This window comes from Lampris incognitus, chromosome 1 (genome assembly GCF_029633865.1).
Source record: "Lampris incognitus isolate fLamInc1 chromosome 1, fLamInc1.hap2, whole genome shotgun sequence".
NCBI lineage: Eukaryota > Metazoa > Chordata > Actinopteri > Lampriformes > Lampridae > Lampris > Lampris incognitus.
The window spans coordinates 126066082-126093337 of NC_079211.1; the positions used below are offsets into that span (position 1 = coordinate 126066082).

A 27256-nucleotide genomic window follows, 5' to 3' on the forward strand; every position below is an offset into this window, starting at 1 on the left:
TCTGAATTGAAAAATAATTGCAAACATTCACAGTACAGCAGTTCCTCAAACCTGTTAGCACGGGTTACAGAGTTGAGGTCAAGTTCTCCAAGAGTTCAAACACGGAATGTGCTGAATGACTGCCTATTTATAGTTCACAATATAGCACTGAGAGGGGTCACAATGGAAAACGATGGGGTGTGTGTGTGTGCGCGCGCGTGTGTGTTGTGACTGGGTCAGATGACGGGGTTGGCAGGCTGAGAACAGCACAGACAAAACGCCACAGTGGGAGCGTTATCAGCTCAGACTGCTATAAAAGCCATTTCATTGGCAAGGCAAGACCTTGTTCGACACTGCATAGTCGCCTACACACGGCTGGAGAACACGTTAGTGTCTTTCTCTGGGAAAGTACTTCTTGCTCATATCGCGGACGGTTGCGTTTTTCCGATAAGTCTGTGGCTTGATGAATAAGAGCACTGGGTGAATAATAAGAGTGATAGTGAATGATTCGTAAAACTGCCTTTGGTTCAAACAAGCCATGATAGACCGCGGTAGACTTAGTAGATACTATGTTAGCAACAGTCAAACATGAGCTGTATTTCTTCTGTCCCATCTATCATAAACCGTTAATTTTATCGTGTCATATGTGTTGTCAGAAGTTTGAATTTGTAATTAATTGAGAACAATGTCGCAGAATGTAATGTCAGAGAAGTGGGAGGGGGGGGGTATATTGGAAAATGTCTTGCGGAATTTTACCGGGTCAGTGTAGCACTTCAATGGTCTGTGATGCGAGCGGATTTGCAGCTGCCTGAAGCGAGCGTCGTCCAATGTGACGCCAAATTTCGTATCCCCAAAACAACATGTCTCTCGTATCCCCGCAACGTCGTGCTATCGCGCAACCGTTTGAGTGTTTTTTAGATTACTTTCTTACAATTTTTCGATTATCAACACAGTTTTACAAACAAAGAAGCACATCGAAAACAGGCGCAATGCAACTGGAAAAAAAACGTTCGTACTACCGGCGAGCCACTTTGTTTGTGACACCGTGCTGATAATTGGTAAAAATGGTTAAAATCAACAAACAAATCTACACGTTGCTCCTTTTTCATTTCCATACGTGAGATGGGAACTTAACATGGTGAATGAAATGAAGCAATGCGCGTTGCCGTGACGCCACGGGTATCCGGAATACATATTCTTTCGGGGACTCGATATTCGCCCTAACCGCCATCACGACCGACACACTGGTGGGAGGAGAGAGGGAGGGGGAGGGAATGGAGAGACAGCGGCGGACAAGGGAGGGCGAAGCCGTAGTTGAAGGATACGCGCGTTGGTTTCTGTGTGGAAATTGCATGTGGAAGAGGGCATCCGACCCAGTTTTGTAAAAGCGGCGACCTTTTTCTGATCCGCGAGGAATTTGAATCGCCCGTAACACCACGAAATGTGCACCCCGTGCTGTGTTTCGCAGGTGAGACCGACTTCCTCTGGTAACTTGATGGCTTTGCTTTATTGAATCGTCGATGCCTCCGCGGCGTCGTTTGTGTCAATATTAAGCCAAATCGACTCACACATGTTGTCATTAGTCATCTAGCTTCGTTGCTGTTAGCAGGTAGGAATTAGCAGCTAATTGTACAGGTACCCCCCCCCCCACACACTTGTCTGCTATTGTGTTAGTAAACGTTATGCAAAGACGACGATTCCATTCATAAATGGACGGAATAACTTCACCCAGTTTGTGGCAGATGGAGAGCATCTAACCGACCTCAAAAGACATTGGGTCTTTAGCCATTCATAGAAGCAACGTCGTGTCATGTGCGGCCGACATCACCGGTTATTGTTAAAAGATGTTGGTTGAATTATTTGGACGGGCTCTTCCGTTACAGTCGGGTCAGTCAAAGAAAGCGACGGAGAGGGATTATCGCCTTTATTTTCATGCAGTGACCCCACCGTTTTTTTCCAACCGTGTTTTAATGGGACGTCAATCTGCCCTCAATCTCAAAAACTTCCAAATAAACCCAATCCAGTTCTCGTGCTCTACCCTTTAACTCTCGCGACTCTGTTTTTAATATATATATTTTTAACTTAACACATTCTTTTTTTCCATTATCAACACTGGGTTTGTCTGGTAAGAATTTAATAACAAGAACCTATTCATCACCCCTGAAAAAAACTCACTTTGTGCATCCCAGCTCGTTAAATGGAGAATAAAGAGGGGGGGGGTACATTTGTTTTCAAATGAGGAGGAAGGATTAACAGGAAGTGAAGCCCCAAACACTTGAATCAACACTGTCCTGCTGCACAGCTCATCTGCTATTCTCGATCACATAACCCCATTAGCATTGCCTTTATCTAGAAAGTATATTTGCACATGTGTTTTGCGTTGAACCCCCATAATTGTGTGTCCTTGTTGGGTTTTAGTGGGTCAGGGGTTGATGGGTGGTCTGCTGATTTCCTCTTTGGCTTGGAAGTGGAATTGAGGGATGTTGTTGCTATTTGGTTTAGATTTAAAAAAAGGGGAAACAAATCTGGTTTTGTTGTGTGGGAGTAGCTCAGCTGTAATTACTCAGTGGGCTCAGGGTTGCAGCCCATGTTGGGAACAGAATAGGGGGCAGACTTAATTTTGCTGTTGAGTTCTGTCCGAGGCACCATAAGCATTGGCTGTGAGACTAGGACAGATTTCAAACCGCACGGTTGTCAGCAGCCCTGCCATGGCAGCGAATAATAGTTATCTCTGATCGGGGTGTGACCGGGAAGGAGAAGGAAACAGTTAGACCCTACAAGCAGTGCCTGGTCTAGAATTTGCATTTTCTCAATCAACAAATACTTATCGAAGTTGGTGTAGAGATACGTTGTAAGGGATACGTTGTAAGGCTGTAGGGATACGTTGTAAGGGATACGTTGTAAGGCTGTAATGATGAAGTAGGGATAGGTTGTAAGGCTGTAATGATGAAGTAGGGATAGGTTGTAAGGCTGTAATGATGAAGTAGGGATAGGTTGTAAGGCTGTAATGATGAATGTAGCCAACCATTGCTTGACTGTGGTATGCATGCCACTGTCGCCCCAGCACCACTCTCCCACTCATCACCTTCAGATGGAGGATTAGCCTCTATCATCCCAGGTCAGACCAGCAGACAGGGTGGAGCAGATAGCCCTGAAAAACATGTTGGTTTAAGTGTAGCATAACCTTAATTCAACCTACCTGAGTTTTTAAATCAGTACTATCTGCTGAAAACCTCTCAAAGTCATCGTGAAAGTCCTGGGTGGTGGACATGGTAAGGACAAGTTAAACTGTAAGAACTAGAATTCCAGGCCAACTGTAAGTACATGGGACATCTGAGTTTCATCACCAGCCAGTCAGACTAGCTTGGTCTAGTCAGAAAGGCACGAACTGATGAAGCCTCTTGGATGAGAGGTGAAATGTCTTCACGGATACCAAGTCCAGTTGCACTTGATTCAATTCGTTTGGATGGGACATGTCTGCTTTTTCTCCAGCTCTTGTTCAGGAATTTTGCCTTTGTAAGCAGCAGCAGTGTTTTCCCACAGGGAGAGAGTTGGCTTATCATCTGGCACCCTTTTTTCTCACCGATATATTGTATGATTGGAGTTTGATCATTTGCCATTCTCTGGCTGTTATATTGTTAAATTGGAGTTTGATCATTTCTCCCTGTCTATCATCTTCCCTTCCCTAGTCTCGTGCCCATGATGGTTTCTCCTTTCAAGGGTAGTGGTAGCTGATGTATTCATGTGAAGTGCCTCCTTACTCTTGGCGTGGTGCCTTTTGAATCACTGAAGAGACACTGGCAGAAAACAAGACAATGAGGCAGACAGTACATAATATTTTGTGTTTTGGATTAAGGAAACTACATGACCAAACAACACACTTTGGGGAGTGAAATGGGGCCATTGCATAAACACAGCATGGCATCAGATTAGCCTGTCCTGTACACACTTGCTGATCTGATAGGGCTGTGCTTTCACTCCCTTCACGCCCTTAACATGGTGCGTGTCCTCTTGTTATCCCTGTGGTGGATTCTCATGCCTGTCTGCGAATGGGGATTATTTAATTTCTCCCCTCTGTTCCTCTGCCCCTCACTCCTTCTTCCTCTTCTCAGTGTTTAACCTGTTTCTCTCTCTGTGTTGGCTGTAGCCGAGGGCTGTATTTGCCCGGAGAGAAGCTTTAGACCTCATGTTTGTTTAGGAGACAAAGCATTGATACATTTTTGTTGTGTGTGCACTGCTGCCTAGCTATATGGACAATAGAGAAGCTTGTGTGTGTGTATGTGCGGGCGTGCGTGCGTGCGTGCGTACATGTGTGTATGCATGTACAGTCTTGCCATGTGTCTCATTGTCTCACAGTTTCTCTACTGTGCCTTTTCTTCTTTTTCTGTCTCCCTCCATATGTGGCCCCTCACTCCAGTCCCCACCGAGCACTAAGCATTGTTGTAATTTGAGATGAAAGGGTGTGTCAGCAGGTTTGCCTGAACCACTGGACTGTCATTTAGTCATTATGGTCTACTTTTATCCAGCATCCACCCCTTTTTAAAGCTGTAAATAACAGTCACATCACTGGTCACGCTTTGAATTCATCTGTGATTTAATGACCACGTTGCGTAAGTATGCGCTCACTGATGTACCCGCTGTTTCAGTCAACCTGCTGTTATAACGATGTTTAGGCTGATAACAAGTGATGTACAATTCAGTCACCGTTTTTAACTCTGAGGCGTGCGTGTGTGTGTGTGTGTGTGTGTGTGTGTGTGTGTGTGTGTGTGTGTGTGTGTGTGTGTGTGTGTGTGTGTGTGTGTGTGTGTGGTTCCTCTCTCACAATCAATTACAAGATGATGTCACTCTAAGATTGTTTTCCTATTTTCTTGCAACCCCCCGCCCCCCCGGCAAGGAACTTGTAAAGAAATCCCTTTGAGTCACATCATGAGTAAACAAGGAGTCACTATGTTCTGTTTCCCAGAATGCAATTGTGTTTAAATTCTTAAGGCTATAATTTAAAGTATTTCCCTAAATTAGTACTCAGTGGTGGCTGTCATGTCCCCCTTGTTCAGCTGGTGTGAGTATGATCAGCACATCGAAAAGCGCTATATAAAATGCAGCTTGATGGATTGATTGATCTGTTTGGCTGGTTGGCTTGTCACACTAGATATGAAACACATAACTGGCTTTGTGTCGTTTGTCATCCAGACTGTCCTATGCTCTGCTTGCTGGGATGCGGTGAGTGACCTAATTTCTGCAACAGGCGAGTCTGTTGTGTGAAAGGCAAGTGGTTGTGTCTTGTGTGCTGGAGTTTGCCGCTGTGTGTTTAACTCAGGCTACACCAAAGATTTCCTGTTTGTTTGTCTAACAGTGCAGTTCTTTATTAATGCCCGCTGCTGCTGTTTGAGAGTTAAAAGGCAGTAGAGACTAGAGGGGGCAGGCGGAGAGAGACAGCACAGTGATTAGGTTCTGAATCGCAGGCCATATTCATCAAACTAATCACAGAATTGATCTTACATTGGGGAATGTATTGTGTTTGCTTATCCGAGACCAGCTGTAGTCTGATTGCAACGTAGATTGTGTACAAATTATGTCATTGTAGCCACCTTTTTAGTTGAAATGGCATATGTGTTCCTGTCCATGCAATCCTTTCTTAGTAGTGCATGTGTGTGTGTGTGTGTGTGTGTGTGTGTGTGTGTGTGTGTGTGTGTGTGTGTGTGTGTGTGTGTGTGTACATGCGTGCGTGTTTTAGTCAGGGGTTATATTATCCTTCAACCTCCAAAACAGCTGGAGGATACGAGAGCTGTGTGGGATGAGAGATGCGGGGCAAAGGGCAGCCTGAAAATAACAAAGAAAGGGTGAAGTGGAGAAAGGAAGAAGGGAGGAGGTAAAGAGGAGAACAATGAGCTAGAGAATAACAGAACAGGGAGGAGAGAGTGAGCAAGAAAGGGGGAGAGAGAGTGAAAGAGAATGAAAATGTTTTAGGATAATGTGGAGGAATAGATTTGTCTTTGTCCCTTGGGGTCCCTTGGCGTTACGCCACTATGAGGCTTGGTGCCTATAGTGGGGTTGGTAAGGTTATTTTCAGAAGGCCAAATGGTAAAGTGAGACTGATGGTCCCTCTGCTCTCACCCTGAGGGATGATATTTTGGACAGAAAGTTTGGAGGACTGTCTGGAAATGTGGAAAAAGGGGGTTTACACAGTGCAAGCAGGCAGACCACCTGTTGGCACACTGTTGGGGTGGGTCAGTGCTGGTTGCCATAGACGTTCTTTTTGTCTCTGCATGCAGTGGAATTTCTCACTAGACATCCCCCTGTCCTCACCCCCTCCTATCCTCCCCCAGCCCTATACAATTCTCCATGGGCCTCCTGGGTGGGTGCAGTGTCCTGGAGAAACACCCCCCAACTAATGAAATCTAAACATCCTCACAGCTCTAATTGCTGTTTTTATTTTTCTGCTTACTTTCAATCTGTTGTTGCTAATTAATAGCCCATTGAATAAGGGATGTGAGTGCAGCAGAGACAAAGAGGAAGGCTTATCCTGTTAAGCTGTGTGTAGTTAGAGGGAAACCTGGTCTGAAGACCAACCCGCAGGCCCCCAAAACCCCAGGCCCAGTCCCGAAGACTACAGGCTGAACACGGAGGATTACACCCCATTTCTGTCATATGAGACTAGAGCTGCATAGTTCATCATAATCACCTACATCAGAAATTTTAGGTTTTACAATTTAGAAGAAATTGAAGAATATTGGCAACCCCGAATCATTTCATTTCATCTAGAATGTCTTGAATGTCTGCACGTTTGGTGGCGGAAATTCTCCTTGGCTTGCCCATTGATTCAGCTTCTTGCTCACTGACACTTCAGCAGGGACACAGTTGTTGCGGCCCTCAGTCGAATGATGACGGCCTCCCTATTCACTATGCCACTCACTCCATTAATTTAAAATGCACAGTAAAAGTGCAGTGGAATTTTTTTTTCTGCCTCCAATCATCAAGGCTAATGATCAGGATGAATAAATGTTATCAATACATCAAGCAAATTAATCAGGAATATCTTCTTTGCCGTAACCAGAAAGAAAATTTGGAGTATATTTTCATGCACTAGTTTTACTTGGTTGTAATCATTAAGTGCCTAACACTGTCAAGCTCCTAAATAATGAATCAAATGATTTACAGCGCTCTCAGAGAAGAGACTGTCTGTGAGATACAGCAGAGTTTTCGCACGGCTCAGAGAGAGCCTTGGCTGCTGAATGGGTTGGGTTTCACATGGGAACAGGGTTTAAGGTTTATCAAAGCCCACACTATAGCCCACACCAAAAACCTCCTCCAAAAACGACCACTGCGAACGCTGTTAGAACCTAGCTGATTGCCTTTTTACCAGCGTAGGGACTCCTTCAAAATCTTACTCGACAAAAAAATAGTCATCGGCTGTTTGATTGAAATTCTTCCTTTATGTGCCTGACCAAAAACGTGTGGTGGGCTGCCAGAGTCAGGCAGACAGTGAAGTCCTGGGCCAGAGAGAGAGAAAGCATGGCAGAGAGAGCAGGCTGTGTGGCCAGAGAAGTAGCCTGATCCGGACCATGTGCCTATGTGGATCCACGAGTCTACAGCATACCACAGATTATTGGCATCTGGAGCGTAACAGAACATATCAGACCATGTCACACACTGGCTTTACCACATCATCACGCCCAGGCCAGATTACACACCCTTGTGTAGGACACACACACTTTGATAAGCTATAACAATGAGAGATGGCTAACAGTCAGTTTTGGGCCTTTCGTGATGCGCTTTGTGTGAAATGCAAAATTTAAAAACTCAATATTCAATATTAGTTACACCAAAATGTCAAATATAGCCTTAACCAGAGACTGTTTTTGCCACTAGCTGAAAACAAATAAAAACCCAGCCGTCAGTCTAGCCTAGCCAAATAGCCTGTGTTATTGCTGTTTGCTTAATACCTCACAAACGTCGTAAGAGGTGTGGAAGAGATAAGATAAGAAGATGCGGCATGTGGAAGCTCGCTACATGAGGGGAACAGAAAAAGCCCTGTCACAGGGTAACCAGAAAGATGAGGCTGAATATAAAATCCACAACAGAGGGAGTCACCTGGGCGGGGTGGCGAAAGAGAAACGCTCTGCTGTATAATTATCCAGCCTCCTCCTCCTGAAATAGAACACAAGGGCTGTCTTTAGGAAGCTGCTTCTTCTGTATGGAGGGCCTGTTACAGCAAACAGGAGGCATGTGTGTGTGGGTGTGTGGGTACACATGAGTGCATGTGTACGTAGGGTAGTGTGTATGACAGAATAGCGATACGTCTTTATAGAGTTGCCCCGTTGAAGGGGAAGAGAGGTGAGGTCTTAGGGTAGGATCCCGGACAAACCAGGACGTCTGGTTTGTCCGGGATTGTCCCGGTTTCAAGCTGGGTGTCTTGAGTCCCGGCTACTCTAGCCTGTCTTTTTTTGGTAGGAGGGGATAAAAATCCTTCAATGTATCATGTCCGGCGAGACAGACAAGCTTGTGAGCGCGTGCATATGCACATGCACGAACGTGCGGTACACTTTTTAGGGTCCCGGGTTGGGATTTTGAAAATCTGGTCACCCCATGAGGTCTACTCCTCGTGGAAGAATTTATGACCAAGCAAAAAGACAAACAAGCAGCTCTACTCTGTGTGCAAGTCGTTCACTTGCTAAAGAGCTGCTATATTTCTGAGCTACAGACTCTTAAGACCTTACCTAAGAGTTAGACCTGGGTCTTATTGTATGATGTTTCTGGAAAAAAATAGTATCTCTCTTGTTGCCCCTTCTCAGCCAGGTTTGCCTACGAATCAGCATCATGGAATAGATGGCCACTGTCTTGTTAGCAAGGATGATGTAGTGTGGCAGATACCTCATGTCATGCAAATTTGGTCCTTAGCCATGTATATATAAAATATTTTTTCTCTACTCACTACTCCACACTCCTGCCTACCAAACATGAATCTAATGTGTTTATGTTTTCCATCTTCTCCCTCTCCCCTCCCCTAACCTGCATTTAGCTGGCATGTTGTTGTGGCTCGGCGGCATGCTCGTGCTGCTGTCGCTGTTGTCCCAATATCAAACAGTCCACTGGGACCCGCGTTATGTACGCATTCTACTTCCTCCTCGTCACCATCGTCTGCGCCATCATGATGTCCCCCACAGTCGAGCGGGAGATGAGAGAATATGTAAGTACACACACACACACACACACACACACACACACACACACACACACACACACACACACACACACACACACACACACACACACACACACACACACACACACACACACACACACACACACACACAATTAATATTTTAAATTGCAGGCATAACTATGTTGGAACTGAGGAAGAAATGGCAAATAAGTAACACAAGGGATGAGTGGATGTCACAGACTTTTTCAGAACTCAGAAACTCGCTTATTGAGCAAGTAAGTTTGAAATGTACAGGGATTTTGACTATGTGAGTTGTGTTAAAATGCATTCAACATAAGCCAACATTTTAAGTAGAAAATGTATGAATGTCTGAGCTTAGATGGCAAGGAGCTTAGGAATTTAGAGTATGATGGATATCTTTTGTGTGGAGTGCAAAAACGAATAATTTCACAGACAGGACAAATCTGCAGATTGTGGTCGTTTGTTGCATGAGCGCCTACCTTCTCTGTCTCCATCACTGAGAGGAGAACGGTGTCTTTTGCACAGGTGGAAGGGTTACTGTTGGATACAGATGGACAAGTACAAGAACAACACCCTATATCTTAAGGCCATTGGAGGGCAAAGCCTCCAGGTGTTTATCAGTAACTCCTGCCCTTTTGGTGCCTTCTTGTCTGTCTGTCTGATATACACTTATAGGCATAGTGGTGATTTATGAAGACCCTGAATTATGCCCCTGGTCACCCTTGGTTACCGCTTTGATGTATCTCTTGGACCATCTTGGGCTCTTAGATTTGTTTGGATAATTGATTTTAAAAATGACATATGGCATAGAGATGGAAGGAGAACCCTGTAGAGTTTGACTGTCCCTGTCGTGTTATGACACTATTTCTGTGACACTAGAAAGATCATGTTTGACAAAAGCCCAAGAAAGCTGCTTGAACATCAGAGCAAATAAGAGAGGAAGAATGTTATTTTTCTTTCTAAGTTCAAACCATAGCAAAGCGGGAAATGTTGGCAAGGAAACATTATTTAGTGATGAGCCTTCAGCCTTCAATGGGCTGGAGTGGGTAGGACATTAATAGTCACACAACAGGCATACATGGCAGTTTTCTATTGCATGTATGGAAGATTGACGTACACAGTTTGGGAAACATAAAACGAAGGAAAAAACAAACAAACTGGTTGGCTATCTCACTAAGAAGGCTACACCTCAATGGCAATTTCAGACATTCTTGATAAATTGAAATTTTTAGGTAAAATAAAAGTCTGAGGGGAAAAAAGGCAAGGAGGTTTTAAAAATGTAGATGGTGACTTAGGGGCTTACATGTGGCCCACAATTTGGACAAGGGACCAGGATGGCCTAGTGGCTTTTGAGTTTTCGCCTCCATTGAAATCTTTTTAGTAAATTACTGGGGAGTGAGAATGCATTCCAGGGTTTTAGGCGCATGGTTTCCATAAAATCTAGAAGCTCAGATTGCTAGTCATGATATCTTGAGTGTGTAATTGTATGGTCAGCATGCTGGCTGGTGGTTTGCTGCAGTGGTACATATTTAACATTGTGGTTGTTATGCGGATGGCCTAGTTTACTGAATAGCGGAGTTGGGGTCGCCTCAGCGACTAGGCTAGTAGTAACCTAGCCAACAGTAGCCTTAATACAGTGATCCTTTAGACTGTTTGGCCTACTGCTGTTCCACATATCCCGCTCTCCCTCCCCACTTTACTCACAGCAGTTACAACATAATGGGAGGCCAAGGCTAAGTTACTTAGACATTGGATTGAAAGTCAGAGTATGTCATGGAAATTGCCTGCAAACTCTCAATAATCATGAAATAACATACAAAACATTGACGTATAGATAGATTGTTTACACAAATATATTCAAGAGAATACCTTGATACAGAAGTGAAAGGAAATTGCCTTTCACAGGGGAAAAGAGCTCAGTGTCTTTATAGTTTTCAGCCAAACAAAGAAGTCTTATATGATTAGCCCCTTGGTGTTTAAAGACAATCAACCTATAGAAACATGAGACTCAGGGCCCCTTGAAGATTTCCCGATGCGATGTATCTCACAGCACATGTCGAGCCCCTGACACCACATAACACAGCCTCCTTTAAAGTATATTTGGCCAACATAGCAACACAGGCATAAAGAAACAATAAATAAACAATTAATTAATGATAACTCTTAGGGCTGGTTTCACAGTCAGGGCTTAAGCTTAGTCAGAGACTGAAATGCCCTTTTGAGCTGGTTCAATTCAAAGTGATGTGAACGGCCTTGTCTTAAGATAGTCTTAGATGCCTATTCTGGATTAAACTAAAATGTTTGCAAGAAGGAGGATTGGAGCTACTCCAGGACTACATGGAAGCTTAAATTTAATCCTCCAAGGAGGCAGGTTTAACTTCTGCTTAATACTGGCATATCCTTTTTTGCATCGTGGCAGGTATTTACAATTGTCTCATTACTGTATAATTTTTTATTTGTGGCTCTCTTCTAACTTCATATTAAATTCAACCTGTAAAATTCTCATTTATCATTTCATTTTCTTCATTTAAATATTTCATCTTATGCTCATGAAATTCTATGGCTAACTTTTCATGCATGGTCATCTTTTTTGTTCTCTGCTGAAAGATGTTGGCAGTACCTCCTCTGAAGGATGCTATAGCATAGAAATCTTCAACAGGGGGTCTGCGACCCCTAGGCGGTCCTCAGAGTTACTGCAGGGGGTCCGCCAAATTATTTGATCCCAAACTTTTTTCTTCCAAAAAATGTCAGAAAATACACATTAACATAAATACAACCTATAATAAACAAAGATACATCTTCTTATTCGTTAAAAAAATTACAACATTGAAGATACCCATGAATCCTCGTGCAATAATGTGATCACCCTGAAAGCCGAGCACCAGCTAGCTATCCTATGCTAAACCACTCCATGTGCGGCACCAATAAAACACTGGAAATAATTGCATGCCATAGTAGCCAAATAGGTATGTATTATTAGCCTAAGTATACAACCATTCTTACATTAATGTGATCTACAATGGATCGCTTTGTAACTTCTCAACTAAGAAACTTTGACAGACCCTGTACTTCATCACGAACCACTGGCGAAAGTTCAGGGGATGAGGCTAAAGCACCTGCCAACAGCCATTCTACAACTGCTGCTAAGCGTAAACGAGAGAAGACCTGAAAATATTCAGAGAATTATCTCAAGTTTAGATTTACCTTTAAAGAGACTGAGGGAGTTGTGTGTCATCTGCTCTGCTCTGCTGTCAAACAAAAGTATGAAGCCATCAAAGCTGCAGTGCCACTTGGAGACAACCCATACTCACTTGAAAGAAAAACCAGTGGAACACTTTCAGGCCCATCTCAAATCTCTCAAAGGCCAACAGACATTGATGAGACAATCAGCTAAAGTTGGTAAGTTAGCTTTGAAAGCCTCTTATCAAGTTGCTCTTCAGATCGCTCAGAACAAAAAGCCATACACAATTGCAGAGGATTTAATATTGCCTGCAGCCAGTGATATGTGCAAAACAATGTTTGGGACTGATGAGTACGTTAATAAACTGAAAAGCTTTCCGTTGTCGGACACAACCATCGCTCGTCGTATTGATGACATAGCATCTGATGTGAGGGTGCAACTAGTAGAGAAACTGAGGTTGGCAGAGGCTTTTGCATTACAATTGGATGAATCCATGGATGTGTCAAACGGTGCTCAGCTTTTGGCGTTTGTGCGGTTTGTCGACCAAAATGAAATGCAGGAGGAATTTTTGTATGGTAAACAACTGCCTGAACGCACAACAAGTTCTGAAATTTTCAAAGTAATCGATGTTTTTTCAGAGAAAATGACATACCCTGGGCAAAATGTGTTGCGATGTGCACTGATGGTGCAAGAGCCATGGCTTTAGGTTTAAAGTGGACTAGTAGCACTTGTCAAAGGTGTGGCTCCTCAAGTGATGTGGAAGCCTTGCATGTTACATAGGGAGTCTGTCGTTACCAAAGAAATGTGCTGAATTGTCAGACGTCATGGACTCCGTCGAGAAAGTTGTCAATGTTGTCAGGAAGGGTGCTTTGCGAACGTGTCTCTTTTCCTCTCTGTGCTGCTGTGGGAGAAGAACACACTGCACTACTTTACCATTCTGGGGTTCGATGGCTTTCACGTGGCGCAGTGCTGTCATGCGTGTTTGAGTTACGTACGTCTATTTGGGAGTTTTTATTTTGCCAAAACTGCGCAGAACTGGCTGCAAATTTCAGTGACGATGTCTGGGTTACTAAACTTGCATATCTTGCAGACGTTTACGCTGAGCTGAACAGACTCAACTGTTCTTTGCAAGGCCGCAATACACATGCCATGCATCTGTATGACAGAATGGAAGGCTTTCTGAAGAAAATCAAAAGACAGAGTGAGTGAGTCAGGGAGGGCACTTTTTCCATGTTTCCTTCAGTGGATGAGTTGGAAGATTCTGCAGTGCTCTCGCGTCACGTAACATGCACAATTGTTGCACACTTGGAGGCACTTGAGGGTCAATTTGGTAAATACTTTTCTGAGGCTGACTCCTGGCACAGGGACATACATGGATACAGTTTCCATTTAAAGATAACGCAGCAGATGGCTCAAACTTGACAGTGACAGAGGAGGATCAGCTCATCGAACAATCCACTGACTGTACATACAGAAACATGTATGAGACAAGACCACTCATTCAGTTCTGGATCTCTTGCCAGAAAGACTTCCCACAATTGACAGCAAAAGCAATGCGAGAGTGTATTTTCCTCCCTTACCTACCTGAAAAGCAAGTACAGGTCAAGACTGCAGCCTGAGGCTGATATGGCACTCTGTCTGACAGCCTCCATCTGCCCTAGAATAGACAAGCTGTATGCCACTCACCAGGGTCAGACCTCTCACTGAGGTAGGAGCTGTGCCATCCACACATGAAGTTAATCTTAATGCTTCATTGTCCCTCCCCCATTAAAATTGTTAAATTGTAAATGTAAAAAATATCAATATAGAACTAAAACATGTTCTATGAAGCGCCACACTATTATAGATAATGTATGTAGTTCTGTTTACATATACATATGTGTATGGGAGTTTAGGTAATATGTATGTGTAGATATACACACACACACACACACATATATATATACACATATATAAAATTTCCGTTTTTTTTATCTTCAACTTATTTTGTTCACTTCTGTAAAAGTAATGTAATTCAATGTCCATTCTTGGATTTTCCTAAAAAAAAAAAGAATTACAAAAAAACATGTTCTATAAATATATAAATTTGTCAATAATTATTATTTTAATGGTTTAGCATTGTATACAACATTGCAAAGTACTTTTATATATGGCACTATAGGCCGCCCTACACATTGTTGTTGGCACAGTTTAATAAGCAACAACATTTTATACGATGTATAATGGGGGGTCCCGGGTTGTCCTCTGTTTGGAGTTTGCGTGTTCTCCCTGTGTCTGCGTGGGTTTCCTCTGGGTGCTCCAGTTTCCTCCCGCGGTCCAGGGACATGTAGGTCAGGTGAGTCGGCCATACTAGATTGTCCCTAGATGTGAATGTGTGTGTGTGTGTGTATGTCGGCCCAGTGATGGCCTGGCAGCCTGTCCAGGGTGTCTCCCCACCTACCGCCCAATGACTGCTGGGATAGGCTCCAGCATCCTCGCGTCCCTGAGAGCAGGATTAGCGGTTTGGATAATGGATGGATGGATGTAATAGGGGGTCCCTCCGCCGTGTCTCTATCAGTGAAGGGGTGCTTGGCTTGAAAAACATAGGAAGACCTCTGCTATAGCAGATGTGGAGGGCACACACTCATTGTACACTGGCTCTTCCAAACTGTTGAGATTTCTTTACTCTCCAGAAAAAGTTAGAAACAGGGGTGTCCGGGTAGTGTAGTGGTCTATTCCGTTGCCTACCAACACGGGGATCCCGGTTCGAATCCCCATGTTACCTGTGGCTTGGTCGAGCGTCCCTACAGACACAATTGGCCGTGCTTGCGGATGGGAAGCCGGATGTGGGTATGTGTCCTGGTTGCTGCACTTGCGCCTCCTCTGGTCGGTTGGGGCGCCTGTTCAGGGGGAGGGGGAACTGAGGGGAATAGCATGATCCTCCCACGTGCTATGTCTCCCTGGTGAAACTCTTGATTATCAGGGGAAAACAAGCGGCTGGCAACTCCACATGTATTGGAGGAGGCATGTGGTAGTCTGCAGCCCTCCCCGGATTGGAAGAGGGGGTGGAGCAGCGACTGGGATGGTTCGGAAGAGTGGGGTAATTGGCCGGGTACAATTTGGGAGAAAAGGGGGAGGGGAATAGATAAACTCATGTGGTCCTAGGAATGAAAGTATTAAGAAGAATGATACAGACAGTGGAATGTATTTTTATGGTAAATATTTGATATATACCATTTGTGCTCAGCTCTTCATCTGAGCTGTCCAAATGGTCATCATCTGGTATATCATCCAGAGGTTGCTGGTGCTGTATTATTCCAGACAGATAGTAGTAGTAATAATAATAATAATACTCAACCACGAAGGAGAAGAACCGGAAAGAGTACCACAGGAGAGTGCGCATGCTACTGAAGAGCAAACTCAATGCAGCTAACAGAATTGAAGCTATCAACACCCTAGCGATACCTGTAGTGACGTACAGCTTCAACATCATCAGTTGGAAACTGAACAACATCAAGAGACTAGACATCAAGACAAGAAAGATGCTGACCATGGCGAAGATGCACCACCCGAAAGCAGATGTCGACAGGCTGTACCTATCAAGAGCTTTAGGAAGACGAGGCCTAGTCCAACTCGAACTGACCTTCAAGACTACCACTAACGGGCTGGATGCATACCTGACAAAAACAGATGACCCACTCCTCCAAATGGTAAAACATCAGATCTACTCCATCAATAAAGAAGCTTCACAATTCAAGAAAGAGCTTGATGTCCCAGAAACCCCACCAACAGAAAATGAGGCAACTATCATCTATGCCAAACGAATGAAGCAGAATGCAAAACACCATGGCCAGCAGCAACTGCAAAAAACCTGGGAGGACAAAGCAATGAATGGGAAGTACCCAAAAAGAATGAAAGACGCAGACGTGGAACAACAAAAGACACACCAGTGGCCGAGGAGCACCGGACTGAAAGCAGAGACGGAGGGCCTGATAATCGCTGCACAAGACCAGAGCCTGGCAACCGGTTCCTATCACCATCGCTCATCAAAGATGGAACAGACCCAAAATACAGAATCTGTGGAATGTACGAAGAAACCATCGACCACATTGTCTCAGGCTGCCTGGAACTGGTGAAGACCGAGTACATGTACAGGCACAACAAGGCAGAAGCATACCTGCACTGGAAGATATGCAAGAGTTACAAGATCAAGACGACTGAGAAGTGGTACGAACATCAGCCAAAAACGGTCACTGAAAACAATGATGTCACCATCCTCTGGGAAATGCCCATCCACACTGACAGAGAGATAAAAGCCAACAAGTCCGACATTGTTATCAAGGACAGGAAGCAAAAGAGGTGCATGCTCATCGACATGGCAATACCATCCGAAAAAAACACCTCAGTGAAAGTCACAGAGAAGCTGACCAAGTACAAAGACCTGGAGATTGAAATCAACAGGATGCGGGGAATGAAGACGAAACAACACCAGTGGTCATCGGAGCGCTAGTACTCATGAAAAAGGAATGGAAAAGTTCACCAACCATATCCCAGGAAACATCAACGTCAGTGCAGTCCAGAAGATCGCCCTACTCAGAGCAGCCCACATATTACGACGAGTACTGTCAATCAAGTGACATCTGCCCTATCGTGCCTCAGGACCATAGTTTGGACCCAGCTCTACAGGATTTAAAACAGGAAACATGCAAGAAATAATAATAATAATAATAATAATAATAATAATAATGATGATGCATTTTATTTATGGGTGCCTTTCAGAGCACTCAAGGACACCTTACAAAACACAGTGGAAAAACAAGCAGAGCTGTATCAAACATCATTAAACAAAGCAGGAGTATACAATAATAAGTTAATACAACGGAGGTATAAAATCATCATCTGTGCAAAGCTCAATGTGGGTTAAAGTCTGGATCAGACTGAATATGCCAGTTTGAAGAGGTGTGTTTTGAGATAGGATTTGAAGGAGGAAAGAGAGTCAATGTTGCGAGTGTCGTCTGGGAGAGCATTCCAGAGTTGGGGGACAGAATGACTGAAGGCTCCAGACCCCATGGTAGTCAAGTGGGCAGGTGGTGTAGTGAGTTGGAGAGCAGAAGAGGATCTGAGAGTACGGGAGGGCGTGTGGATGTGAAGGAGTTCAGAAAGATTCTCTCACACGCCCTGCTGCTGAGACACTGACTTCATCTCCTCCTGCCTTGATTACTGCAACTCTCTCTACGGCCTCAGTGCTAGCTCTATCAAGAGACTCCAATTGGTCCAGAACGCATCCACCCGACTTTTAACTTTCACCAAATCCTGGCACCACATCACCCAAGTCCTAAAAGACCTCCACTGGCTACCCATCCCCCACCGGATCAATTACAAAATCCTGGTTCTTACTTATAAAGCCCTTCACAAACTGGCTCCCCCATACCTCACTGACCTCCTCTCCCCCTACCAACTCACTCAGTCCCTCAGATCCACCTCAGCCTCCCTTGTCTCTACCCCTAGGTCCAACCTCTGCGGCTTTGGTGACCGAGCCTTTTCCAGGGCAGCTCCCAGGCTCTGGAAGTCAATCCCCCAAATCATTAGAGACTCAGAATCCCTCCCACTCGTCCAATCCTGTCTCAAGACACACCTCTTCTCCATTGCCTTCTCGTGCCCCCCCCCCCCCCCCCGTCCTCTCATCCACCCCTAATCTGAGGCAGACTAAGGACCGAGCACTCGACCTGCTGCTCCCTCCTCTTGGAACTCCCTCCTCAAGCACATCAGACACTACTGCGATCTGCCCACATTCAATTCATTAATCAGGACTCACCTCTTCAGACTTGCTTTCATCTGTGATTTATGTGATTTACGATGTTTGTTTTTCCTCCCCTTTTGTATCTGTCTAAATTGGAGAGTACTGCTGGCGTCATGTGTGGCTACCGCTTCTCCCTCTCATAGCCACCTTCCCATCCACCCCTGTATGTCTGTGTTATGTTTATCTGTTGTCTTGAATTCTGGACCAATTGAAGTTTATGAAGACACTTGAAGGGAAGACCAAAGAGGATAGAATTGCAGTAGTCAATACAGGATGTAACCAAGGTGTGGATAAGAATGGCGGTGCTGTTAGATGTAAGCGATGGGCGAAGACGATTAATGTTGCGTAGGTGGAAGTATGCAGACCGAGTAACAATGTTGATGTGTGCTTCAAAAGATAATGTGTTGTCCAAGATGACACCCAGACTCTTAACCTGAGGGGAAGGAGGAACTATAGAATTGTCAATAGAGAAAAGCTATCAGGTTTAACCAAAGTAGTAGTAGTAGTAGCTCAATTCATCAGTGTTGGACTTGGTGGTCCACCACCAGTCTTAAATCACTCTTTTCTGGTTGTTGCATTCATGTGTTTTAATGCTAGTTTAAGGTTCCTCCACAAAGTATATAAAGATGGAAATATTTCAACATGTCACAAATATATGAATGTAAAAATATGAAATACTGATAATGAAAATTTCTCACTTGAAGCTTCTGTATTGTGTGTTTACATTATCATTTATATTGACTTCACTGCAAATTGCAGCAGCCCAAGCAGCCTTTCCTTTGCACAGTCGTAGAAATGTGATTCTTACTTTCAATAATTGGATGAGTTGACACAATTTGCTTTAGTATCATTTTTTCACATTCACTTAAGTTTTTTTGAATGAATTTTTTTTGTCTCTGCTATTGTTTGTCTGTGATTTCCTCCTCCAGATTCACACCAGTAATGGTGTTTCCCATTTCCCTCCAGGTTTTTATGAGCGCCCTCAGAGCAACAGCATGTGCTCATACTTAACTTAATGCAATTCAACCCAGGTGTCCTCATTTAATCTTAATTTACTCCTGGACTCCATATTCTACAACTAATTTAGCCAAATTTAAACCACGTTCATGAAAGCTACTTAAATGTTCTAACTTAATTATTCCACATTAAGGCCTGTTCCTGGCTTAATCTAAGCCATGTCCATACAACCGGCCCGTAGTGTTTCATGTTAGTTTACTTTCACAAGTACCACACTATACACTGGCTGAGGTGGAGCTAAACGGGCGGCCAAAAATAGAAAAAAAGGGAGAACATGCTGCAGTGTTTCTCAACCCAGTCCTCAAGGAACCCCTATCCTGCAGATTTTCATTGTAACCCTGCATAGGTAGCCCTGCTTGTACTTACTCGACCAATCATCTCGCAGCACTTAATTATGCAAGGTGTGCATCATCTGACAAAATTCATTGCTGATTGGTTGAATAACTACAAACAGGTACCTATTCAGGGTTGCAAAGAAAATATGCAGGATAGGGGTTCCTTGAGGACTGGGTTGAGAAACACTGTGCTAGTGTGTTGCATACTGTTCCCTTTGCTCACAAACACCCATCCAAACCATGCATTTACAGAACAGATTGTGGCTGCACTAAATTTATACATAAAGTGATTTTGTTAATCTGACATGTTGGCTGTCTACCTTTGTTTTTCTGTTTTAACACTGTGAGGGAAAAAAATCTAAAGTTTGTAAAAATGCTGAGAGGTCCACAATGTTCCTTGAAAATATTTATAAGTGTGTAGATAATATTTATATGTACACTGGTAAGGCCGAGGTTGAGTGTGGGTTTGTTGCTTGTTGAATCAGCAAATGGGACGCACAAGGCCACCTGCTCTGTGTTTTTCATCCCGCTTTTCAGTGTTTGGTTGTTTCATATCTTAGAAATGTTCTACCTGCAATACGGTTTGATCCATCTGGTCCTGTGTTGTTGCGTCCGGATACATGACTCATTCTCTTTATCTATGTATTTATTTATGTAGTTATTTTAGGAGAATTCTGTTTGAAATGAAATGGGTGGGTGATACTAGTAGTCGATGGGTAGCTGTTGAAATAGTTATCCTGGTGTATTCGGTCTCTTCCCCTGTCCTCCTGAGCAAGGCCCTCGCTCCCATATGTTTATGACTCTATTCAGTGTTGAGCATCAAGCTCATTCCTGCCACTAGGTGGCGTACGTATTTTAGTACACCCCGAAGACAATGGGAGGAAAAGAGGTGTCTCCTTTCTTTGCCATCCTGGGGAAAATACATTCAGCTGAATTTGTTACTATGGCAATGACGGCTAGCTTTTGTAACTGAAAGCACAATTTGAGAGCAGAGTATTTTTCTTTCCATCAATCTTTCTGGCCTGCTTTGACTTCTCTTCTCTTCTCCTCTGCCAGTGTCCACACTGCATGAGTCAGAGGCCTCCCCACCATGCATCTCCTAGTGAGAGCGGAGCTGTATGCAACGTGGTGGTCTTTCTCTCACTCTCTCAAACACACACACATACACACACACACGTGCACACACGCATGCATGCACAGCGGCAGTGCCAGTCACATGCATACAAAGCACAGTGGGAAGTCCCAGCTACAGTAAGAGAGCAGTCATTGTGCGTACAAGAGTACTGGTCTTTTCTCCCTAGATTTACAGGGGTCTGAAACAGCCGGCTCCTTCCCCTTTTAGTCACAACACTATGGACATGCTAATATGGCTCTCAACCTTAGACAAAAGCTCAGAAATCAGCCCTTTTTCTCTTTCTGCAGATCTGGCTCTGAAGTCTACTGAATGCGGAGCTGATGACAACTCTGTTTGCTCAAGCCTGGCTGATATACAAGTTTTTGCACTCATGTCCCTCCCTAGCCCATAACAGAGATTTTGATGGCAACCTGACAGAAAAGTATCTCATATTTTTGCATTTTTAAGTTGGGAATGTGAAAAATCTCCTTTTGAGCTACATTTAAGGGTTCAATCTACAATTGATGCTCACTGACAGTGAGTGTGAAAATCAGTGACGGTCATTGTCAATCAATCAATCAATGTCAATGTGTGAATGTGCAAATCAATGACATTGATTTGGTCAGACTTTGTAAAGATCATTCCCTTTATTACTTGCCAGTGAAAAAAAAATAGTCAGTGCCACATCACTTTCAAATCCTTTAGAGGTGTTCTGTTGTCTCCATTTCTTAAACAAATTCGATGGGTGAGATGTGTCACGTTTCGCATGGTGTTGTTGCTGCACTTCCCACAACCATTGTAGTGCATGTCTGTACTGATTGTACCTCTAATGCTTGGGTATACATTAATTCCATTAGATCTGTAAAAGTTAAATATCAGTTGAAAATGTGTGTACACTTAGACTGTAAGCTGAGCCCTGTTTGTTAGACTCTAGCAGACAGGTCTGACAGAGATGAGAACAGAGATTTCACTTCCTGTCTGTGATTTGAGAATTCCTTACTAAGGCACTTTGTGTCTCTGTTATTATTTAACAAAGGCACTTTGAATTTCCTGTGTCTGCTCTGATGTGTCTGTATCTTTTTTACTGACCTAAATATTTCTCTGGCCTACTATCCTCTCTACTCTTTGTGCAGCCATCACGAGTAAAAAAGAAAAAGTCAGTCATGTTGGTTCAAGCTAAAGCTTGCTGTTTGCATCCCTCCCTCTCTCTGTCTCTCTGTCTCTCTTTCTGTCTCTCTCTCATTCTGTCTCTCTTGCTCTGTCTCTCTGTCTCTCTCTCTCGCTCTCTGTCTGTATGTCTCACACTTTTTGTTTTTCTTTTCTGACTTGCTGAAAGGAAACAGCTAATTTATTCATCCGCCTCTTTGTTTGTGTACACTGACAGTTGGTTGTAAGGCCCCTCTAACAGCCCGTAGAGAACGAGGGATGAAAGAGTGGTTGATAGAGAGCAAGAGGGGTTGGTGTCGCTGCCTGTTCCCTCTTTCTGCTGCTTTAGAGGCGTGACGCTCGGCATGGGTACTATTGGTCCTTTTCTCTGAAGGCCCTTCAGAAAACAGAGACATGAACAGAGGGAGATCCTTTTCAGCACAACAATGTCATCCATTCTGTCCAATCCTACGCCTGATTGTGTTTGTGTTTTCATCTTTAGTGTGTGTGTGTGTGTGTGTGTGTGTGTGTGTGTGTGTGTGTGTGTGTGTGTGTGTGTGTGTGTGTGTGTGTGTGTTATATACATGTGGGATATTAATTTGTGTCTGTCTGCATGTCAGATCCCGTTCTACAGTGATCTGTGTGCGAAGATGAATGCAGGAGAGAACTGCAAGGTTCTGGTTGGCTATTCTGCCGTCTACAAGGTCTGCTTTGGCATGGCCTGCTTCTTCTTCTTTTTCTTCATCTTCACCTTAGGAGTCAACAACAGCACAGGCTGCAGAGCAGTCGTACACAATGGGTAGGTAGGCCTAGCTGTTTGTCTGTCTGACTGTGTCTGTCTGTCTGCTTTCTACTCACCAGTGTTATTATTTATATTCCTACACATCTAGATGTGGTCTGTGCTCTTGGTGTGTGCTTTTTCAGACCTAGATTAATGCATAAATAAATCAAACCCGTTACTAAATGATGCACAGAGAACATGTGGAAAGTGATTGGATTGCATTTTCGCGGTGGGGGTTGGGTCGGTTCAGCTCCATTTCACACCAAGAGTGTCATGGGATGTTTTCCACAAAGCTCTCATATTTAGACAAGATGTACCATGATGTTCCAAAAGGGACACAACAAAGAGACTGTATATACAATACTAGGATAGTAATGATGGTACTGGTGTCCCCATTATTATTCATAACAGCCGTTGTAATATGTGCAGTTGTAATCAGTATTATCACATATTGGATAAAATTTGAAAGAGTAAAACATTATTTTTGTGTACAATGTTTTGTTACATTTTGCACAATATGGCACAGTTTCCGCCCACAGTCCAAAGACATGTAAGTCAGGTGAATCAGCTGTACTAAATTGTCCCTAGGTGTGTGTGTGTGTGTGTGTGTGTGTGTGTGTGTGTGTGTGTGTGTGTGTGTGTGTGTGTGTGTGTGTGTGTGTGGGCCCTGTGATGGCCTGGCGGCCTGTCCAGGGTGTCTCCCTGCCTGCCGCCCAATGATTGCTGGGATAGGCTCCAGCATCCCCGTGACCCTGAGTAAGGATAAGCGGTTTGGATAATAAGGGGTGTTTTCTCTACTTTTTATAGTTACAACTACTGGACCTGTACTTGTGGCTATGAAAAAACTCCTGTAAATGTATTCTCAGTGTTCGTTTTGCTACTTACTCCTAGCCCTCTTGAAGGACATGGTTGATATGAAAAACTGCATTGGACAACTTTGTGCATATCACAAAGCAATTAAAGCACCGCAGAAGTGGAGCAGAATTCACACCCAGTGTGAAATAGCAGTTGGAGTGTAAGGTAGATGTAATGTGATGGGGTTGGTGTGTAAGGTAGATGGTAAGAAGTCCAAAACCAGTTAGCCACCCCGCTTCCTCTGATGAAGCATCTCTGTCCAGATGAGAGCACATTGCCCCCGTCAGTGTGGCAAAAGAGGCCACTGAATGGCATACCATAATCAATGGCCATCTTGGTCACCTGATCTCAACCAAGCTGAACACATAGATTTGTCATAACGATTTTGTAATGAGCTGAACAGTGCCACATCTCTCCCACAGCGGTCCATCTGACTGTAGAATTTATAACAAGTCATGCTGAAGCTGTTCTGCCTGCTTTCCATTAACCCAATTAAGCACCTTGTTTCCTTTTATTTTGTTAGTTTTCCAATTGAAACACCCCTTCCTTAATTTCGTTGTCTTGAATGGTAGATTCTGGTTATTGAAGTTCTTTGCGCTGGTGGCGTGCTGCGCTGGAGGCTTCTTCATCCCTCAAGAGCAAACCTTTCTGGAAGGTATGGACCAAAAGGGCTCAATCAACAACTGTCACAATGTAATTTTCCCCCATAGTTGTCTCTTCATCTCTAAGGTGTCTTCCTCTCTCTCCCTGTCTTCCTGTCCCCCTGTCACCACAGTGTGGCGCTACATAGGAGCAATCGGTGGGTTCTTCTTCCTGCTCATCCAGCTGATGCTGTTGGTGGAGTTTGCCCATAGGTGGAACACGAACTGGTGAGAACAACACCTACTCTCTTGACTGCCTGGTTTGCTTCTGTGAGAAAAACAGAGAGAAAGGCAGACAGGAAGGAGGAGTTGGAGAATCAGATAAAAGGAAATAAACGGACGGCTAAAAGAGAGACCAGCTAGGGTGGGGTCCTCTGTTGGGTTGTTTGATTTAGAGCAGTGTGGAGAGAGGGGATGATGTAGTTGTGTGTTTTTTTGTTTGTTTGTTTGGGTTTTTTTTTGGGGGGGGGGGTCAGGCTTGTCAGCTGGTCAGGCACTGTGCAGATGAACAGGAAACACATGGTTTCAGGAGTATAAACTCAGTCTCCCTTTCCTTTGAGGGAAGTGCGTGCCCAGAGTAACATGAACCATGAACCAACAGCATTACTCAAGACACTGATGGATTTGGTTGCCATTGCAATAATCACCAACCTCCATGTCTTTTTGTATTGTATTTATGTTATGTGCGTACACATTTCCACCCCCATCACCCCAAGTGTGTGTGTGTGTGTGTGTGTGTGTGTGTGTGTGTGTGTGTGTGTGTGTGTGTGTGTGTGTGTGTGTGTGTGTGTGTGTGTGTGTGTGTGTGTGTGTGTGTGTGTGTTCTGTATCGCTCTTTCCGTCTCTCACTCTTTTCCTCCCTCCTCATCAGGAGTTCTGGAGGTGAAGCATAACCCTTTTTGGTATGCAGCCCTCGCCTTCGTGACCCTGATGCTGTTCAGTGTGGCAGTGGGGGCGGTGGTGTTCATGGGTGTGTTTTACACCCACCCGGAGGCCTGTCTCCTCAACAAGATCTTCCTGGGCGTCAATGCTAGCCTCTGCCTCATTGTCTCTCTGTTGGCCATCTCCCCCTGCATACAGAAACGTGAGGGCGCCCCCACTCATAAATACACATAAACGCACGTGGCAGCATGTAGTAGGGATGAAAACACACAGCTGTTAAACACGGGCAGCTCTGTCAGACTCATACCGATGTGCAAGTTATTCATTCATGACATTCACGTCAAATGGAATCGTCACTATGTTCATAAGTGCCACAGCTTTAAGTATATCCATTTATGTATGCAATTTGTGTATTTGTAAACATTCTTGCATTTTTTTTTAATTTGGTGATAACCTCAATGGCCACACAATTGCAAAAACACATGCTTGTCCCTGTTAGTGAAGGCGGTAACATTGAGATCATGTATGATTATATGTCTCTGCAGTGCAGCCCACGTCAGGCCTGTTGCAGCCAGGGGTCATCAGTGTGTATGTCATGTATCTCACCTTCTCAGCCTTCACCAGCAAACCCAAGGAAGGTAAGTGTTGGTTGGCCAAAGCCTCTCATCAGCTAGATTTCACAGCCAGTGTGGAGCCATCTGCTTCAGTTAGTACTAGATCCTGTTTTTGTTGAATGATGGTTTGCTTGGCTAATGTGTTTGCTGTACATTCTTCTTGTCTCTGTAGTTTTTTTCTTCTTTTTACTTTGCTTTTGCTTTCATTATACATCATTCCCCCTGCCCTTCTAGCTCTCCTGTCTTCTACTTCACTCCCCCTCCTTATACTATAATCCCTCCCAACCTCCTTTTTTTTCTCTCTCTCCCTACCCCTACTTCCTCTGTTCCCTCACACTTCCAGGACTTCACCACTGTCATTTAATTTCTCTTTTGATGCATGTCTGCTCATCTCTAAACTACATCTGACCGTTTTATTGTGTCATCCAGTCCTCCATTCCCTTGACCCCTTTCCACTTCCTTCCACTTGGTCTGTATTCCTTTTTATGACCCTGCTCCTTCTTTCTGTCTAGTCGTGGAGAGGAATGGTGTGAACACAACGGTGTGTGTATTTCTGTTCAACTCCGGGACAGAGGGCGACAAGAAGATTGTCACGATTGTTGGCGCTATTATCCTGTTTGCCTGTATCCTCTACTCCTGGTGAGTCACTAACACATATCTCAAATGGATGCGAGGCATGTGTTCTTGCTTTGTGGATGATCGCTCCTCTCTTCCTCTCAGTATACATTTACAATCACAAACATACTGAGGCCACCTGCTCTCTGATTAAGCATCTGTTTTCTACTTGCCTGACCATAAACCCAGAGCATTGAGATATAAGGTCATAGTTGTGAGTTTTCATCATGGCAGAGTACCACATCTGCAACATGGAAAGCGGGCTGATAGTACAGTAACATATGACTGTAGCGTGCAGAGATGGCGTGGTTCTGGTTGGCTGTCAGTTTGGAGAGGCTTTTGTATGATTGGCAGTGGCTGTGCTGAGGGAGTGATACTCGAGCTGTGGCTTTCGTGGTGTCTGTCCACATGTGGTTCCCATCAAGTGGAGGCGTCATGTCTTCTATTGTCTTGCCCCGTTGTAAGGGTGAGTGAGAAATCCCCAGAAACTAGAAATTACTGGGAAAATGCTCTCAGACAAATGCTGTTTCTCACTTATAATTCCTCTTTCTCCTTTTTCCTTGTTCTCTCTCTCTCTTTCTCCCTCTCTTTCTCTCTCTCTTTCTCTCTCTCTCTCTCTCTCTCTCTCTCTCTCTCTCTCTCTCTCTCTCTCTCTCTCTCTCTCTCTCTCTCTCTCTCTCTCTCTCTCTCTCTCTCTCTCTCTCTCTCTCTCTCTCTCACACACACACACACACTTCCTCAAGTTTGACATCCACTACCCGACGAAGTTCTGCAGCACTGCGAGTGTGTAGGAACAATGAACCAGAGACTGAGGTAAACTCCAGCTCACAAACACACATCCTGTTCTGTTTATGTGTGTGTAATACTGGGTAATAATTGTGTGAGGTCAAAAAAAAACCCAGGTGAGAGAGGAACAGGAAGTCTCTCTTGTAAGCTATGTCAAATTAAACCATACTTTAAACCAACTTTTTAGATTAACCCCTTGAAAGTACCTTTCTGTGTGTCTATGTATGTTTTCTGCATTGAATTCCTGCTAACTTGTCTTCCTCTCTTCAATTCACAGAGAGCTCGCTGCTGTTTTTGTTTCTCAGATGACACAGGTGAGAAGACTGAAATTGTTCCCTCTCTGATGT

The 27256-nt window shown here is 44.1% G+C and overlaps 1 protein-coding gene across 1 annotated transcript in view; it reads left to right on the top strand.

Annotated features, from left to right (window-relative positions):
* Positions 1-1282: 1282 nt before the first annotated feature.
* Positions 1283-27256, top strand: part of serinc5 (serine incorporator 5) — a 26378-nt gene continuing 404 nt past the window's right edge. Inside the window, 11 exon segments of the mRNA XM_056289266.1 lie at positions 1283-1447; positions 8999-9166; positions 22356-22534; positions 23944-24026; positions 24147-24240; positions 24884-24893; positions 24895-25096; positions 25440-25532; positions 26021-26147; positions 26867-26936; positions 27187-27254. Coding sequence (XP_056145241.1) covers positions 1421-1447; positions 8999-9166; positions 22356-22534; positions 23944-24026; positions 24147-24240; positions 24884-24893; positions 24895-25096; positions 25440-25532; positions 26021-26147; positions 26867-26936; positions 27187-27254 — 1121 coding nt within the window. The 5' untranslated portion in view covers positions 1283-1420.